Genomic DNA, 19588 nt, shown 5'->3' on the forward strand with positions numbered 1-19588 from the left:
AAAGTAGTTCTTCAGATTATTCCATTGTTCACTAAACGTTTGAGAATCCAGCGATCTAGATGATTAATCACTTACACTACTGCAGCCTGGTTGGGCAGGATGGTGGCCAGTATTGGATAATAATAATAGTGTTTTTGTAATAAGAGCTAAAATTTCTAAAGCACTTGCCATGTACCAGGCTCTGTATCAAGTGCCTTACACAGGTTTACTTATTTAATTCTCCTAATATGCGGTATGTATTATTAATAAGCTCCATTTTACAGATGGAAAAAACTGAAGCTCAGAGAGGTTAAATGACTTGTCTGGAGTCATACAGCTAGCAAGAGAGAGACAGGATGTTTTATAAATTATCAGTGCATTTGTAACTATTTTTCTACTCACAGCTTTGCTTCCTTGAGTAAACACCAATTAATATAGATACTCTGTGATGTCTTAAAAGTTACAAAGTTCTTTTTCTTCTTACAAAGATCTTTTGAGCTTTGTACTGTTTCCTTTGTTTTACAGACAAGTTAAGGTGCCTAGGGTCCTGAGAGCTGATAAATGGCAAAGCCTAGATTTAAATTTTAGATCTCTGACTTCAAGTTCTATGTTCTTTTCCCGTACTGCAGTAGAATTTGGAGTATGTTATGAGGTTAGAGTGATATCTTTTAAAGTTGATTGAAAATTTTCTATATTTTGCTACATATTTAAAAATTTTCAATTTTTTGAAGATATAATATACGTAAAATACACTAATATTCAACAATGAAAAAGAAGGAACTGTGGATACAACATGAATGAATCTCAGAAGCATTAATCTAAGTGAAACATGTCAGACACAGAAGGCTATATACTATATGATTTGTATTTTTCTATTATCACAGCTTTTACTTCCTTGAGTAAGCAGTGATTAATGTGATGCCATCTATCATGCTTTATATCTAAATGCTTTTTTCACATTTTCTCTTCGCATTCTTACAAGGATCTGTTGAGGTTTGTATTGTTCCTGTTTTAGAGATGGATTGTACCACAATTTGTATTCACAAGTTCATAGTCCTTTGGGTTTTCAATTTCTGGCCATTATGAATGTTCCTTAGATTTATTTATTTATTTTTACTAATTATGGGTTTTTTACTTTATAGGCTCTCTTCTTGGTGTCTTACGTTGTTATATTAACACTCTCTTAGTGTGGGCAAGCAGATCTGAAGGGATGAAAACACAGCTTAATCTTTAGTGTTTTTTGATCAGGAAGGGCTTGGTCAGGGCTGTTTAATAAAATATTGAGTTTGTGAATTTTTTTTTTGTTTTTTTTTTTTTTTTGAGACAGGGTCTTATTCTGTCATCTGGGCTGGAGTGCATGAACAGCTCACTGCAGCCTCTATCGAACTCATGGGCTCGAGTGATTCTCCCACCTCAGCCTCCTGAGTAGCTGGGACTGCAAGCAGGAATCAACATGCCTAGCTAATTTATTTATTTATTTATTTATTTTGGTAGAGATAGGGTCTCACTATGTTGCCCCTGCTGGTGAATTTAAAAAAAAAAAAATACAGCAGATTCCTCTCTTTCTGCTTTGCTGTGTATCTGTATATTGAGGCCAGGTGCAGTGGCTCGTGACTATAATTCCAGCAGTTTGGGAGGCCAAGGTGGGAGCATTGCTTGAGACCTGGCATTCCAGACCATCCTGGGCAAAATACTGACACTCTGTCACTCCAAAAAATTTAGAAATTTAGCTGGGCATGGTGGCATGTACCTGTGGTCCTACCTACTCAGGAGGCAGAGGTGGAGGATTGCATGAGGCAAGGAGGTTGAGGCTGCAGTGAGTTATGATGGCACCACTGCACTTCAGCCTTAGTGACACAGTGGGATCCTGTCTCTCCAAAAAAAAAAAAAAAGACCCTGAATATTTGAAGATATAACAACCATTCAATAATGGAGAACCCTAGTACCTCTTAAAAAATTGTAATTTATGTTTTGGTGAGAAAAGCAGGCATTGTGATTTGCTGTAAACACGGCGTTTAAAGGTAAAGAACAAAAGAAATATGTCTGTAAGTTGTTTAAATTATTTAAACATGGGACAGCATAATGTAAGATGTTATGAATATGAGATAGCTATGCATTAATTTTAACTTGAGTTTTAGGTTCAGAACACAGTTGCCTAGTAATAAGCATTTAAATCAAGTACTTAAAATCTAGTTTGAGGGAAAGTTATTATGGCATTACAAGATGCCCTGTACCTGCCCATCTTGCATATTTCTTGCCCTTTTCTGAGGATCAGCCATTTTTCTGAAGACCTCTGGTCCTTTTATTTTGAGAATGATGCAAGAAGCCACAGCTGAGTGCTAGGTGTGTTTGTTGCTGCTAGCATGTCATTTTTACTGACAGCCAGGAAATACATGTGTGTGTGTGGATAATATCAAGCAGTGTATATACACATCTGTAATATTTCTATATAACCACATTTATATATTTGTGGTAAACTAAAAATGACTTCCTACTGATGTCTCCATGTCTAATCAATTGGTTCATTCTTGCCTCCTTCTCTTGCTTATCTGTAAAATTTCACTCCAACATTGAGAAACCTGGTGCCTACTATCTACCATTCAGTTACTTAAATTGTTTTATTCCAGTATACATGTAAAGCAGCATCAAGTTTTTTAACTCATACCCCTAAGGAAAGTACTTTATCTACTTTTGTGGAGTTCCTTTTGCCTATTTTTCCCCTTGCAATTAAAATTATTTTTAAATTTTTTGTAGGTACAGCCTTGCTGTGTTGCCCAGGCTGGTCTCAAACTCCTGGCCTTAAGTGATCCTCCTGCCTTGGCCTCCCAAAGTGCTGGGATTATGGGTATAAACTACCATGACCAGCCCCTTCTGCCTGTATTCTTATGGACTCCACTGATTTCCAAAGTAACTTATGTCAGCATTTCCCTCCCCCACCGAACCTGTTCAGTGAGGTCATTTCACGTATTTGTAGTGCTGTTAGATTCTTGTCACATCTGCTTTCCATCTTGTGATCTTGCCCCTGTGCAGTGATATTTTTAAATTTGCATACATTGGAGTTCATGCTTTTCACTGCAAAGACCAGTGGGTTTTGATAAATGCATAATGTCTTATATCTACCATTATATTATTACTGTATACAAAATAGATTTGACTTAAAAGCATCGTCTGTCCTTCACCTATGGAATTCTCTCTCCCCTTCTCCTGCTCCAGACAATCACTATTTATGGTTTTGTCTTCCAGAATGCCGTAAATTGAAATCATTCAGTATGTGGCTTTTTCATACTGGCTTTCTTTCATTAGCAACGTATATTTAAGATGTGTTATGTTTTATCATGGTTTGATAACTGATTATTTTTTTTTCGAGACAGAGTTTTGCTCTGTTGTCTAGGCTAGAGTGTGGTGACATGATTATGACTCACTGCAGTCTTGACCCCTGGGGATCAAGTGATCCTTCTGCCTCAGCCTCCCAAGTAGTTGGGACTATAGGTGTGTGCTACTACACCTGGCTAATTTTTTGTTTTTTCTAAAGATGGGGTCTTTCTTTTTTCTTCAGACTGATCTTGAACTTTTGGTCTCAAATGATCCACCTGCCTTGGCCCCCCAAGTACTGGAATTACAGGCATGAGCCACTGCACCCAGCCCTGATTTCCTTTTATCACTGAATAATAGTCCATTGTATGGATGTCTCACAATTTGTTCATCCTTTGTCCTGTTGAAGGACATCTTGGGTTTTTTCCATTTTGGGACAATTATGAATAAAACTACTATACACATTCACGTGCAGGACTTTTTGTGGACATAAGTTTTCCACTCATTTTGGTAAATACCTAGAAATGTGATAGCTGGATCTATGGTAAGGGCATGTGTAAGTTTGTAAGAAACTGCTAAACTGTTTTCCAAAAATTTTGCATTACCACCAGTAAAGAATGAGAATTCCTGTTTACATCCTCATCAGTATTTGGTAATGTTAGTTTTTGGATTTTAGCCATTCTAATAGGTGTGCAGTGGTCTCTCATTGTAGTTTTAATTTGCAGTTTGATTATGATGTTGAGCAGTTTTTTAAGTGCTTATTTGCTCTGTATGTGTGTGTTTTTTTGTTTGTTTGTTTGTTTGTTTTTGGTGAGGTGTCTGTTCAGATCTTTCGCTCATTTTAAAAATGGAGTTGTTCTTATTGAGTTTTTATAATTATTTGTGTATTTTGGATACAAGTCTGTATCAGACTCGTATTTTGCAAATATTTTCTCTTTGTGTTTTCATTCTCTTAACAAGTGTCTTTCACAGAGGACAAGTTGTTAATAGAATACTAGCTTAATTTTTTATTTGAAGGATCATGAATTTGGAGTATCTAAAAACTCATTGCCAAACCAAAGATTATATTTCATCCTTTTTGAATTGGAATATTTTCAATATTTATTTCTTGCATTTAAAAAATTATTATTATTATTATTTTGAGATGGAGTTTTGCCCTTGTTGCCCAGGCTGGAGTGCAATGGCGTGATCTCGGCTCACTGCAACCTCTGTCTTCCAGGTTCAAGTGATTCTCCTGCCTTAGCCTCCCAACTAGCTGGGATTACAGGCATGTGCCACCATCAGTCCCCCACCCCCGCCAGCTAATTTTTTGTATTATTAATAGAGCCAGGGTTTCTCCTTGTTGGTCAGGCTGGTCTGGAATTCCTGATGGCAGGTGATCCACCTGCCTTGGCCTCCCAAAGTGCTGGGATTACAGGCATGAGCCACCACGCCTGGCCTAAAAAATTAATTTTTTAGTACTGAGTAGATTTTGGGTAATGATACGGGAGTTTTTTTTTTGTTTGTTTTAAGTAGAAGACATGTCTTCCAATGTTTCCCAGGCAGGCCTTAAACTTCTGTCCTCAAGCAGTCCTCTTGCTTTGGCCTCCCAAAGTGCTGGGATTACAGGTGTAAGCTGCCATGCCTGACCTGAATTGGAATGTTTTCTACATTCTTACAACATTCATTTTTTTTTTTTTTTTTTTTTGAGACGGAGTTTCGCTCTTGTTACCCAGGCTGGAGTGCAATGGTACGATCTCGGCTCACCGCAACCTCCGCCTCCTGAGTTCAGGCAATTCTCCTGCCTCAGCCTCCTGAGTCGCTGGGACTACAGACATGCGCCACCATGCCCAGCTAATTTTTTTGTAGTTTTAGTAGAGACGGGGTTTCACCATGTTGTCCAGGATGGTCTCGATCTCTTGACCTTGTGATCCACCCGCCTCGGCCTCCCAAAGTGCTGGGATTACAGGCTTGAGCCACCGCGCCCGGCCCACAACATTCATTTTATAATTCTAGCAATATTGTCTACATTCTTAAAACAATCAAGAAAAAGTCATTAAGTCCAGTCTATTTCTAAGACTTCATGGCACAAATCTTTTAAAAATACCCAATGCAAATGTCATTTTAGTTAAAACCTGCTTGCTTCCTGAAATGCTTCTGGTATCATTTCCTAATTTTTGTTTCAGATTCAAATTTTGGTTTTGAATTTACTTTACCAGTTTACGCTTGATTATATGTCTGCCTGCTTTACAATTACCTGATTCTTTCTTTTTTTTTTTTGTTTTTTTTTTTTTTTTTGAGACAGAATCTTGCCCTGTCACTCTGTCGCCCAGGCTGGAGTGCAGTGGCTTGATGTTGGCTCATTGCAAACTCTGCCTCCTGGGTTCAAGGGATTCTCATACCTCAGCCTCCCGAGTAGCTGGATTGCAGGTGTGTGCCACCATGCCCAGCTAATTTATTTTGTAATTTTAGTAGAGACAGGGTTTTGCTTTGTTGGCCAGGCTGGTCTTGGACTCCTGGCCTCAAGTGATCTGCCCGCCTCTGCCTCCCAAAGTGTTGGGATTACAGGTGAGAGCCACTGGCCTGGCCCGATTATTTCCGATATCCTTTTTGCTGTTTCGGTTTTTGCTATTTCTTTATGGCCAGAATGGTTTATAATAGAATCACTAAACTTTCCTTCTCTTCTTTGATAGCCTACCTAAATTCAGATGAGAAACGTCTTATATTTTGCATCTGTTTTTTCTTATTTTAAACATTTTTTGTAGAGACATCGTCTCACTGTGTTGCCCAGGCTGGTCTCAAACTCTTAACCTCAAAGGATTCTCCCACATTAGCCTCCCAAATGCATGAGCCTGTGTGCCCAGCCCTTTTTGCTGTTGTTGTTGTTGTTGTTAAGAAAGCAGGGAATATTTATTAAAAAAAAAACGAAGTGCCTAATAATGGCCTATGATTTTTGTTAAGTGTACAACTTAACAAAAGTATTTGATGGAATGATTTCTTGTGCTGGAACTTATGCTGGAATTGTTCTTTACTGTTTTGTTGTGCTCATTAAGATTAATTGATTTCTGTAGTAGGGGTCTGGTTAGGGATTATTAATTTTAAACAAGTACTTCAAAAAACTACTTGGAGGATTTAATGCCAAGTGTCAGTGCTTAAACTGGTAAAGTTGCTTAATATTTTATATATTTGAAGCTATGTTAATATTTTATAGTTCACAATATTAGCATTGTTAAATAGGTTATACGTATCTCAATCGGACTTAAATTGTAAACTCATTAATTAAGATACATTATGTTTCTTTAACTTTTTGTTTACCTGTTTACTTTTTGATATACCTGGTAAGGATATCATGCTGAGAGATGTGGTTGGTTAAAGCAGATGTCCTGGGGGAGGAACACAACATTTGCTTAATTGTATAATTTTTGTTAGGCTTCTTGGTAGTTTAAATGGGAAGAAAAATTTAAAAATTTGCAGATAGAAAGGAGGCTTTTAGGTTATAAAATAGCATGATAGGAAGTTTGAATCTGCCTTAGGGGCAGAGAAGTAAAATATATAAGCAGGCATGTGTGTGTGTGCGTATGTGTATGTGTGGTGTTGAAACATGAGGAAAAAGTATCTGGAAAAAGGGAGGAGGAAGAAAACTGGTAAGAGGCATGAAAAGCTTGTGTGGGCATTTTTGACACTGCTAAGAACAGCATCCGGGTGTAGCAGGCAGTAGATACGCAGGCCTTGTATATTCTGGGAGTTGGATACTTAGTAGTTCTAAGTGTGTGGGTTGATATGGATGGAGGTGTGTGGTGATGGGATAGTATAGAATACATTTCAGTTACAGGAGTGTCATGCTTGGAGATAGCATTGTATTTGACTGAGCAAACTCTTAACCGAAATACTTTAGGGTAACAGGATAAATAGCATTCAACTTTCTCTAAAGAATAGAATCTACAGGTTTGGGGAGTAGAGGAAGAAACAACCCAAAATTAAAACTGTGAACCTTTGTTTCAATACAGCTTATGTTTATAAGTAAAAATAGCATAAATTATTCACCCATTTGCAGATACTTTTACCAGGATCTAAATTTTTAGTGCTCCCATAATAATTTTAATTATTTTTTTCAGAGAATTTACTTGATTTGTTTTTATCCTTTCTGTGAAGTTTAAATTTCATCTTTTTAAATGTAAATTATTCCATGATTTCATTTCTGCCTTCTCAGAACATTTTAAAAAATTGATCACACTATGTTTTTAATTGTTTACAACCTGGTGTTTTGAAGTATATATACATAGTGGAATGGCTAAATCTAGCTAATTAACAAATGCATTACCTCACATAGTTATCATTTTCGTGGTGAAAGCACATATCCACTTTCTGCTGTTTTCAAGAATACAGTGTATTGTCATTTACTGCAGTCACCTCCTGTACCTCTTGATACACCTTGCTGTATCTCTTGAAATTTATTCCTCCTATCTGATGTAATTATGTGTCCTTTGACCAATATCTCAGCATTTTTCCCCCAGGCATTCAGCTCTGGTACTATTTCACTCTCTTTTTTAAAACTCATCTTTTTTTTTAAGATGGAGTTTCGCTCTTGTTGCCCAGGCTGGAGTGCAGTGGTGCAATCTCGGCTCACCGCAACCTCCACTTTCCAGGTTTAAGCGATTCTCCTGCCTCAGCCTCCTGAGTAGCTGGTATTACAGGTATGCAGCACCACACCTGACTAATTTTGTATTTTTAGTAAAGGCAGCGTTTCTCCATGTTGGTCAGGCTGGTCTGGAACTCCCTGAGGTGATCTCCCCGCCTTGGCCTCTGAAAGTACTTGGACTACAGGTGTGAGCCATCACACCCGGCCTCAACTTCTTTGAGATCAGTTTTTTTAATTCCATATGAGTGAAACCATCTGGTGTTTGTCTTTCTGTGCCTAGCATATTTCATTTGACATAATATCCACTGGGTTCATTCATGTTGTTTCAAAAGGCAGGATTGACTTCTTTTTTTATGGCTGAATAGTATTCCATTGTGTGTATGTGTGTATGTATATACACATGTATCCTTTAATGGACAGTTAGATTAATTCTGTGTCTTGCCTATTTTGAATACCGCTGCAATAAACATGGGAGTACAGATACATCTTCAACATACTGTTTTTGTTTCCTTAGGATATATGCCCAGTAATGGGATTGCTGGATCATATAATAGTTCCATTTTTAATATTTTGTGGAAGTTCCATATTGTTTTCCATTATGGCTGTACTAATTTTCATTAACACTAATAGTATAATAAGGGTTCCCCTTTCTCCACATTCTCACCAGCTTATCTTTTTTTTTTTTTTTTTTTTTTGAGACGGAGTTTCGCTCTTGTTACCCAGGCTGGAGTGCAATGGCGTGATCTCGGCTCACCGCAACCTCCGCCTCCTGGGCTCAGGCAATTCTCCTGCCCCAGCCTCCTGAGTCGCTGGGATTACAGGCACGCGCCACCATGCCCAGCTAATTTTTTGTATTTTTAGTAGAGACGGGGTTTCACCATGTTGACCAGGATGGTCTCGATCTCTTGACCTCATGATCCACCCGCCTCGGCCTCCCACAGTGCTGGGATTACAGGCTTGAGCCACTGTGCCCGGCCTACTCACCAGCTTATCTTTTGCCGTTTTGATAATACCTGTTCTAATGGGTGAGGTGCTTTCTCATTGTGTGTTTGATTTGCATTTCCCTGATTAGTGATGTTGAGCATTTTTTTCTTACACCTGTTGGCCATTTGTGTGTCTTCTTTTGAAGAACATCTATTCAGGTCTTTTGCCCATTGTTTAATTGGATTATTTGTTGTTTTGTTGTTTTTTTGTTTTGTTTTGTTGTTTTTTTTGCTGTTGAATTATTTGATTCTTTATCTCTTTTGGATGTTAGCGCCTTGTCAGCTGTATAGCGACATGCAAAGCAATGAAGCTAGACCCTTATCTCTCACCATAAAGAACAATCATTTCAAAATGGGATTAGAGAATTAAATATAAATCCTAAAACTATGAACCTGCTATAGAAAGAAAACATAGGGGAAATGCTTCATAACATTGGTCTGGGCAAGGACTTTTGGACATAACCTCGAAAGCACAGGCAACAAAAGCAAAAAATGGCAAATGGCATTATTATTATTATTATTATTATTAATTAATTAATTTTTTTTTTTTTTTTTTGTGTCGGAGTTTCACTCGTTACCCAGGCTGTAGTGCAATGGCGCGATCTCGGCTCACCGCAACCTCCGCCTCCTGGGTTCAGGCAATTCTCCCGCCTCAACCTCCTGAGTAGCTGGGATTACAGGCACGCACCACCATGCCCAGCTAATGTTTTGTATTTTTAGTAGAGACGGGGTTTCACCATGGTGACCAGGATGGTCTCGATCTCTTGACCTCGTGATCCACCTGCCTCGGCCTCCCAAAGTGCTGGGATTACAGGCGTGAGCCATCGCGCCCGGCAGTATTATTTTCTTAATAAAAAATTGTACTAAAAGCATTCAGAATTTTAACAAAACAACTGCAGCTTTTTGTTTTTGCAATTACAGAGTGGTATTTAGTTAACAGAAAATTATTTCGTATAAGCTGCATAGAGACAACTGAAGATGAAGAAACTACCATTTCCATATGTAACTGATTTGTTCTGTGCACCAAATACCTTTAAATTCCATGCCGTTTTATAGCCACCGTATTATACCAAGAAGGTTAGTGGCTATTGAAAATACCACCCGGACAGGGCTATCTGAAGACACGTTTGGTAGTGTATTAACGGTACAAAAAAAGAGAAACACTGTACAGTTTCAAAACAAATCTTACACAGCCTTACATTTCAGTTTTTTCTTCAAAAGGAGTGAGTGAGTTGTGTACAGGAGGGTTAAATGCTTTATAGACAAAAAAAAAAACCTAGAACCAACTGATTTGTCATCATCTTCATGTTTATCTTTATTTTCCTCCTTGTCCTCCTTCCCTTCATTTTCCTCATCTTTCTTCTTTTTCTTGCCTTTTTTTCAGCCTTAATGACCCTTGTTTTTTTTGGAGCATCGGGCTTTCCTTTAGCTTGGTATACAGCAATATCCTTCTTGTGTTTTTCCTTCAGCTTCACAACCATCTTTCCATAACATTGCGTGTCATCTGCAGCAGCATCATCTGCATCTCTCCCAGTTTCTTTGCAATATATCCAGTGGATAGGCCAGGATGTTCGCCTTTTATTTTTGGCACAACTCAGAATGGAACAAGAAAAAGGCCAAACAAAGGAGGCCTCTTGGGTGTCTTGGGTTCCTTGAACTTCTATTTTGTTTAACCTTTGGGAGGCATGTAGGTTTTCATTTCTCATTCATAGTGGGCCTGGTTTGTCTTTGCCTGACTTCACATTTTCCCTTTTCTTTAGCAAACATGGTTTTCCACCTCTTTGCCACTTCATAGAAGACCCTGAGAAGCTGACTGAAGCATCTGGGTGCATCTTCTTGTGCTCCTCCTGGCAAGTTTGCACAAAGAATGCATATGATGACATTTTGCTTCGTGACTTCTTTGGATCTTTGCTCATGTTTGGTTATTTTTCTTCAGCAAGTCACAGAGTTGCTCAGTGCCTGTCTGGCTCACACTTGCCCTGGCATTGTTTTCTGTGGAGCTCAGTGTACTGCTGACATACGGGATTATATCAAACTGAGATGCTTCTGCATGGCAAGGGAAATAGTCAACAGAATGAAGAGATGACCTACATTATTGGGAAAATATTTGTAAACCGTACGTTTAACAAGGGGTTAATATTTTTATTCTTTCTGAATCTAGAATTTATAATAAGCTTTTTTCTTTCATTTTTATGTGGCTCTTCCTTGACCTTGGATTGTCACATATAGTTACTGCTATGTGACTTTCTGTATGTTTATAATTTTAATAGTTTATCTTGGGGCTTCCCAACCTCTTTCCCCACCTTTCACCCTGGTATTGACTAGAAATCTATCTTAGCTCTTATTCTTTATCACATTGTGTTCACTCTTGCTCATTTTGCCTGCCTTGGTATCTAACTACCTTTTTTATAGAGATACCTTTTGACTACTTCTCCATCTCCTTTGCCCTCCTACTTCTCACTGCCTTTAACTAAAACTCTCGATTGGATGTCTCATGTTTAACCTAGTGAAACCAACTTTCTTATCTTTCTTCCTAACTCCTTCTTCCTACGTATCTTTGTAGTCACTGGGGAAGGTGTCGTCATAAAGTCTGGCAGTGAAAGAGACTCAACGTGGACTGGCGTTTAACCCACTGTTGTTCCCCAGCCCCATAGTTCCTCTCCCACTAGTGTGAAACCATATAGCTCACTTATTATTCTTCATCCTTCTTTTCTCCATTCTTATGGATAAATGTCTAACTAACTATAATGTGTCTGAGCTGATGTAACCTTCTGAAGAGTAGCTGCATATTCCCTCGCTCATCTCTGTATCTTCAAAGATATTTCTTAAGTTATTTTATTACTTCCCTGGAAAAAAGCAAACAAACAAAAAATCACCCGAGGATAAGCATTTCAGTGTAAAATTTTGAAAAGTTGTGAAAAATTTGTATAGGTAAAGGATCAAAGCATATAGTGTCCTGGTAATGCATGAAAATAATGACTGAACATCAGAAAGGTCAGAATTTCTGTTTGCTGTGATGGAAAAGACCATGGGGTGAGCATATTTGGTAGAGCTTGGGTAGGGTAGAGATGGAAATACATTTTGCATATGATAAATTTGAGGTATTTATTGGACCACCAAGTAGATTTGGTTGTTATGTATCAATAGTCGTTTTTAATCTAGAAGAATCCCACTCCCTTGATGGTACTTTTTTGAAGAGTTCAGGTCTGTTTTCTAATAGAATATCTCACATTCTGGATTTGTTTGATTGTTTTCTAATAATTGCTTAAGGTGAAAAGTGCTTTTGACAAGAATACAACATAGGTAACATTGTGTGTCTCTTACTGCATCACATAGGAGACATATCAGGTTGTGTTAGTGCTGTTAAGTTTGATCATTTGGTTAAGCTTGTGCTGCCAAATTTCTCCATTGTTAAGGTATTTTTTGCTATTTAATATTAGTAAGTAGGCTGGGCACGGTCGCACCTGTAATCACAGCACTTTGAGAAGCACAGGTGGGTGGATCACGTGAGCCCAGGAGCTTAAGACCAAGCTGGGCAACATGGTGAAATCTCATCTCTACAAAAAATACAAAAATTGGCAGGGTGTGGTGGTGTACACCTGCAGTTCCTGTCACTCGGGAAACTGAAGTGTGAAAATAGTTTGAGGCCAGGAGGTGGTGGTTGCAGTGACTCCACATTGTACAGCAGCACTCCAGCCTGCGTAACAGAGTGAGACTGTGTCTCAAAAATAAATAGCTGGGTGTGGTGGCTCATGCCTGTAATCCCAGCATTTTGGGAGGTTGAGGTGAGTAGATCGCCTGAGATCAGGAGTTTGAGACCAGCCTGGCCAACAAGGTGAAACCCTGTCTCTACTAAAAATGCAAAAATTGGCCAGTCATGGTGGCTCATGCCTGTAATCTCAGCTACTTAGGAGGCTGAGGCAGGAGAATTGCTTGAACCTGGGAGGCAGAGGCTGCAGTGAGCTGAGATTGCACCACCGCACTCCAGCCTGGGCAACAGAGTGAGACTGTGTCTCAAATGAACAAACAAACAGTGGACAAATGTGTTAGGACACCTAATAACTTTTAACATATGTTTTTATTCTCTTTACCTATTCAATACCATAAACTTGAAAAGCAGTTCTTTTAACAGTTTTATAATACAAAAGTTGTTTCTTATGTAATCAGAAGTTTACAAAGATGCTTGTCAGAATAAAAAATAAGGGACAAAATGAAGTTGAGACAGTGTGGAAATGTAGCGGGAAAGGGCAGTGGTAAGCCTCAGTGGCTGTTGGTGGTTGTGTTTGCATGTGTTTGGTGGGTGTTGCTGACCACAATCTTAATGTATAAAACTTTCCTGGTTCTTTATAGCAGTTATAAAAAAAGTTTTGCTTCTAAAGGCCGGGCGCGGTGGCTCACGCCTGTAATCCCAGCACTTTGGGAGGCCGAGGCGGGTGGATCACGAGGTCAAGAGATCGAGACCATCCTGGTCAACCTGGTGAAACCCCATCTCTACTAAAACTACAAAACATTAGCTGGGCATGGTGGCGTGTACCTGTAATCCCAGCTACTCAGGAGGCTGAGGCGGAGAATTGCCTGAACCCAGGAGGCGGAGGTTGCGGTGAGCCGAGATTGCGCCATTGCACTGCAGCCTGGGTAACGAGCGAAACTCCGTCTCAAAAAAAAAGTTTTGCTTCTAAAATTATAAGCAACATTATATTCTTAGTCTTATTTCAGTGATCTTGGTTTGAGTTAATGATTTTTTTTTTTTTTTTTTTTACAGGTTTAAATGTGATACTGGTATAGATCTCCTTGTTCTAAGGTAATGTTTTATTTTTTTGAAACTGTATTTTATTAAGTTTGTTAGTCAAGTAGTTGGTCTAGAAAGTAAATTTCAGTTACTAAAATTGTATCAGTGACTAATTGACTTACCACCTAGCCTTAGAGGCTTTATCTGTCACAGAGAATATTGTTATCCTGAGGAGAATGATGGTTACTACACCTGTAGTGTACAGTAATATGCTTAGTACTTGTGTGTTGGAGAAAATTAGTAGGTTGTTATCGAACCTCAGGTTCACACATTTTTGGTAAATCTCAGTTTGCCTTAGGATCCTTGAGCATTGGGTTGAATGCATTTGTTTCCTAGGGCTGTTGTAACAAACACTACAAACTGGGGTGCTTAAACAGCAGAAATTTATATTTATTCTCTCACTGGTCTGGAGACTAGAAGTCCAAAATTGGTTTTGACAGGGCTGTGCTCCCTCAGAAGTCTCTAGGGGAGAATCCTTCCTTCCTCAACCCTTCCCGGCTTCTGGTGGTTGCCAGCAGTCCTTGGTGTTTCATGGCTTTTAGCTGCTTCACTCTACTCCAGTTTCTGCCTCTCTCTTCAGATGGTCTTCTCCCTCTGTAGCTTTCCTCTGTGTAAATCTCCTTCTCCTTTTTTTCTTTCTTTCTTTCTTTCTTTCTTTTTTTTTGGAGACAGAGTCTCACTCTGTCACCCAGCTTGGAATGCAGTGGCGTGATCTTGGCTCACCACAATCTCAACCTCCCGGGCTCAGGAGATCCTACCTCAGCTTCCCAAATAGCTGGGACTACAGGTGCAAGCCACCACACCCAGCTAATTTTTATAATTCTTGTAGAGGCAGGGTTTTGCCATGTTGGCCAGGCCAGTCTCAAACTCCTGGGCTCAGCCTCCCAAAATGTTGGGATTACAGGTGTGAGCCACCATGCCCTTAATCTCCCTCTCCTTATAAATGCATGAGTCATTGGATTTTGGGGCCCGCCCTAAACAAATATGACCTTGTCTTAACTTGATTATATCTGTAAATACCCTCTTTCCAAATAAAGTTACATTCCCAGGTCCTGGGGTTCAGACTTTAACTATCTTTTGGGGGAACACAATTCATCCACAGATAGGTGAGAACTGGCTTATGCTATAGCGACATGAGGATGCGGTGATCATTTAAACCTGTAATGTTATGTTCTAGAAGGTACTAAAATATTTAGGAATTGGTATAGAAATAAAAGTAAATGCATATTGGTTATTATTAGTGAGCCTTTCTTTCTTTCTTTTTTTTTTTTTTTTTTTTTTTTGATACAGTGTCTTGCTCTGTTGCCAGGCTGGAATGCAGTAGCGCAACCTCTGCCTCCTGAGTTCAAGCGATTCTCCTGCCTCAGCCTCCTGAGTAGCTGGGACTACAGGCACGCGCCACCATGCCCAGTTAATTTTTGTATTTTTAATAGAGACAGGGTTTCACCATGTTGGCCAGGATGGTCTCGATCTCTTGACCTTGTTGTGATCCGTCTGCCTTGGCCTCCCAAAGTGCCAGGATTACAGCGTGAGCTACTGCTCCTGGCCATTAGTGAGCCTTTCTAAGAAGGTGAATGAGATTTGAAGGAGTCATGAAAGAAAGGAAAGTTCTTCTCAACGATTCTGTCTACCTGATTAGTGTATATTTACTATTCTAGTTATTGGCTTTGGCTTTGGTCATAAGAGACTGAAAAATGTAGATTACAATTAGAATGAAAGTGTTTTTAATGTAGCAGTACATATGATATTAGACACACATTTGCTTTTTGGGATTTGAAGTAATGTTCTTTAAATGACCTATACTCTATGTTGCTTGTGAGTAAATACCAAATCCAGTTTGCATTAACTTTTTTCTTCATTCTCTTCCTCCATTTAAATGAAACAGCTATCTTCACCCAACAAGCCATAAAGCCATAATGTGGCATAACATCCTTTTTGAGAGGTGAATATTATTGAGTGAAAATGGCTGACAGAAGTGGGAAGATTATTACAGGACAAGTGTATATTGAGGTGGAATATGATTATGAATATGAAGCAAAGGACAGAAAGATTGTCATAAAACAAGGGGAGCGGTACATCTTGGTGAAAAAGACCAATGATGACTGGTGGCAAGTCAAGCCAGATGAGAATTCCAAAGCGTTTTATGTGCCAGCCCAGTATGTGAAGGAGGTCACACGCAAAGCTCTAATGCCACCTGTTAAGCAGGTAGCTGGTCTGCCAAATAATTCCACAAAAATAATGCAGAGTTTGCATCTTCAGAGATCAACAGAAAATGTGAACAAATTGCCTGAGCTTTCAAGTTTTGGAAAGCCATCGTCGTCTGTTCAAGGAACAGGTCTTATTCGTGATGCCAATCAGAATTTTGGACCCAGTTATAATCCAGGTCAGACTATCAACCTAAGTCTGGACCTGACCCATAATAATGGAAAGTTTAACAATGACTCACATTCTCCTAAAGTTTCCAGCCAAAATAGGACACGCTTATTTGGTCATTTTCCTGGTCCAGAGTTCTTGGACATAGAGAAAACTAGCTTCTCCCAGGAACAATCTTGTGATTCCGCAGGAGAAGGCTCCGAAAGAATACATCAAGATTCTGAATCTGGTGATGAACTTAGCAGCAGCTCCACTGAACAGATAAGGGTAAGATTAAAAATAGAATGAGGAAACACTTGTACCACCCTAGTAAAAACATTAATTACGTTTTTGTTTTAATTGAAATATTTGTAAGAGTTAAGACTTGTTTTGCTTTGTGTTTTCAGAGTACATGGGTTCTCTCCTGATTTAAAGAGATAGAAAATATGTGAAATAACTTGTGGAGTTGATAAAGGGTCACTTTTTGGTTTCTATAATTATTTTTATACCATTACAGGACTAGATCTACTTTAAGTGTGGAAACTATTTTTTTCCCTCTCTCTGTTGATTATGTATAAGGCAGAGGGGATTTACTTAATTTATTCAGTGATGATATTTCTTTTAATAGAAAAGTTTTTACTCTTTTCTACCTGTACCCATTTTAACTTGTTTCCAAGAAGTCTTCAGGTGATAATGGTTATATGAGGAAAGATGTCATTGGAATATTAACTGCTAACTTTTGTCTTAAGTGTCTTAAGTATCCACACTTGATTTCAGTGCATATTACCCTGGAAAACATTTTCTGTTTTCATGTTTCTTTTTTTTGTTTTGATTTGAAGACAAGGTCTTGTTCTGTTGCCCAGGCTGTAATGCAGTGGAACAGTCATGGCTCACTGCAGCCTGTGCCTCCTGGGTTCAAGTGATCCTCTCACCTGAGCTCCTCCGCAGTAGCTAGTACTACAGGTGTGTGCCACTACACTCAGCTAATTAAAAAAAAAAAATTGTTTCTGCAGAGACAGGGTCTCACTATGTTGCCCAGGCTGGTTGCTTTCTGGGCTCAAGTGATCCTCCTGCCTTGGCCTCTAGAGAGCTGGGATTATAGGTGTGTGCCACTGTACCTGGCTTTTTTTTTTTTTTAAACCTAACTTTCTTTTGAGATTAGGTCTATGCCATTTTATTTCTCGAGTGAAGACATTTTAAAAGTACATGCATGAAGTTGAAACTTGAATATATTTTGAAAAGTCTAATTTTAAGTAAATTTAAAAATAATGAATTTTTGGTGTGAAGCTCTGTTGTAAGATTATTCATCACGTCTGTGAATAATTGTGAGGTGTGCCCTTAAGTGAGGTCTGATTGTCATGGAAGTATATTCTTTCTATAGGTTGTAATTTTTCTTGTGACATTGTGGAATGAAAATAGGAAAAAGGGAAGACTCTCTAGAAAAACTTCTAGTGTTTGAGATGAAGGAAGCTACATTAAGTTGCTCCGTCAGTTTATCATTGTGTGTCTTAATGGGTTTTTATTCCGTCTTTATGTGATACTCTAACACAGAATATATAGCTATTTTTCTATATATAGCTCCTTAGGGAATTAATGGGCTTTAGGAAAGACACAGAATTCCATCCAGCCATCACCACTATTTCACACTTCAAATTACATTTTATATTTATGTACACACACAATCCTATGTATCTTTTTTTTTTTTTTTTTTTTTGAGGCGGAGTTTCACTCATGTTACCCAGGCTGGAGTGCAATGGCGCGATCTCGGCTCACCGCAACCTCCGCCTCCCGGGTTCAGGCAATTCTCCTGCCTCAGCCTCCTGAGTAGCTGGGATTACAGGCACGCGCCACCATGCCCAGCTGATTTTTTGTATTTTTAGTAGAGACGGGGTTTCACCATGTTGACCAGGATGGTCTCGATCTCTTGCCCTCGTGATCCACCCGCCTCGGCCTCCCAAAGTGCTGGGATTACAGGCTTGAGCCACCGCGCCCGGCCTACAGTCATCTTAAATTAAGTTCACTGCCCTGGAGTTCCATGGCTTGTAATCTCTCCTGGAGACTTAACACTGTTTGGAAATCCTTTTAGATTTCTCCAGCCAGCCCTCTTCCTAATTCTCCATGGCTGCTCTTCTGGACCGTCTCCATTTTCCTTAGTTATCTGATTCACTTACTTTCCCCTGCTCTCGTGAGAAGATAACCTTGCCTTCCACTTTACTGCAAACATGAAAGCCATGGGATGGAAACTACTTCAACTTTGGGGAGCACATAGTTAATAGTACTGGCTTTAGATTGGAATCTGGTCCTATATCACTTGTCAGCTGTGTGATAATCGGGGAAAATTACTGAACCTCTTTGTTTTAGTTTCTTCATTTTAAAGTTGGAGTCCCAGGGTTCTTGAGGCACATGATAAATGCATTATTTTTATTTATTTATTTTTTTTATAGACGGGGTTTCACCATGTTGGTCAGGCTGGTCTTGAACTCCCGACCTCAGGTGATCCGCCAGCCGTGGCCCCCAAAGTGCTTGGATTACAGGCGAGAGCCACCGTGCCTGGCCGATAAATGCATTATATATGTATTAATGCTTAATAAACTACCCCCATTTTAAATGGCTTAAAATAGTAAACATTATCACTTGATTCCTGTGAGTCACTAAATCAGAAGTAGCTTAGTTGGGTGATTCCGAAGGCTAGGGCTATCTCCCAAGGTTGCCAACAGTCCTAATGAAGGCCGAGGCTGGAGGAGCTGCTTCTGAAGATGGCTCACTCATGTGGGGCTAGTTGGGCCTCTTCATGGCTGCTTGTGTGTTGTTTATAGCTTTCTCCAGACGGAGTAGAGAGAATGTGGTAGACACTGCATTGTCTTTTATGTCCTCATTTTGGAAATTTCCCACTGTCATGTCCAAATGATTGTGCAGTTCAGCCCTCTTCTGTGTGGGAGGAGACTACACAGGGGTGTGCATACCAGGATTTGAGGATCTTTGAGGAGCCCCCTTGGGGACTGGCTATAACAATAAGTATACCGTGAAATGTAGCTGCCATTATTATTGTTATCTTATTATTTCCACCATCAGATGTATAAATATACCTGTATCAACAATCCTCTTTTCCCCCAGTACAATGCAAGCGTTTCCTGTTCAATCAAAGCATTTTCTTCTCATTCACTCTTCCCACATTTCACTCACCTTGTGCCAAAGATTATATAGTATTGTGCTCATAGGGTTTTAGACTTGTTCTCAAGTGTTTTTCAGCATTTACATTTGCTCATGTTTTTCTCATCTTAGTAAGGCTCTTCTTCAGCTGCGCCTTCCCCTCTGAGCATTGTTTTATCTTCCTTTACTTTTATTGGTGACCTTTGGAAAGAGTGGTATGTATTCACTTTCTGCATTTCCTCATTTACCACTCACTTGGTAACCTCTTTAGTGTGATTTCTGGCTCCACCACACCACCCAAACAATTTCTGCTAAAGATACTCATGGTTTCATTGTTGATACATTTACAAGGCAGTAAAAAGAATTTTAGTGTGTGTCTCTAGTCCCAGCTATGCAGGAGGCTGA

General features: G+C 39.2%; 1 protein-coding gene across 8 annotated transcripts in view; it reads left to right on the plus strand.

Moving 5' to 3' along the window:
• ARHGAP12 (Rho GTPase activating protein 12) overlaps positions 1–19588 on the plus strand; it is a 123595-nt gene that overhangs the window by 3640 nt on the left and 100367 nt on the right. For all 8 annotated transcript variants that reach the window (XM_032259680.1, XM_032259682.1, XM_032259684.1 and 5 more), the window contains exons 2-3: positions 13655–13693; positions 15567–16321. In XM_032259680.1, the coding sequence (XP_032115571.1) occupies positions 15644–16321 (678 nt within the window). In that variant the 5' untranslated portion in view covers positions 13655–13693; positions 15567–15643. The remainder of the gene's footprint in view (positions 1–13654; positions 13694–15566; positions 16322–19588) is intronic.

This window comes from Sapajus apella, unplaced genomic scaffold (assembly GCF_009761245.1).
Source record: "Sapajus apella isolate SASKATOON/1434 unplaced genomic scaffold, GSC_monkey_1.0 scaffold111, whole genome shotgun sequence".
NCBI lineage: Eukaryota > Metazoa > Chordata > Mammalia > Primates > Cebidae > Sapajus > Sapajus apella.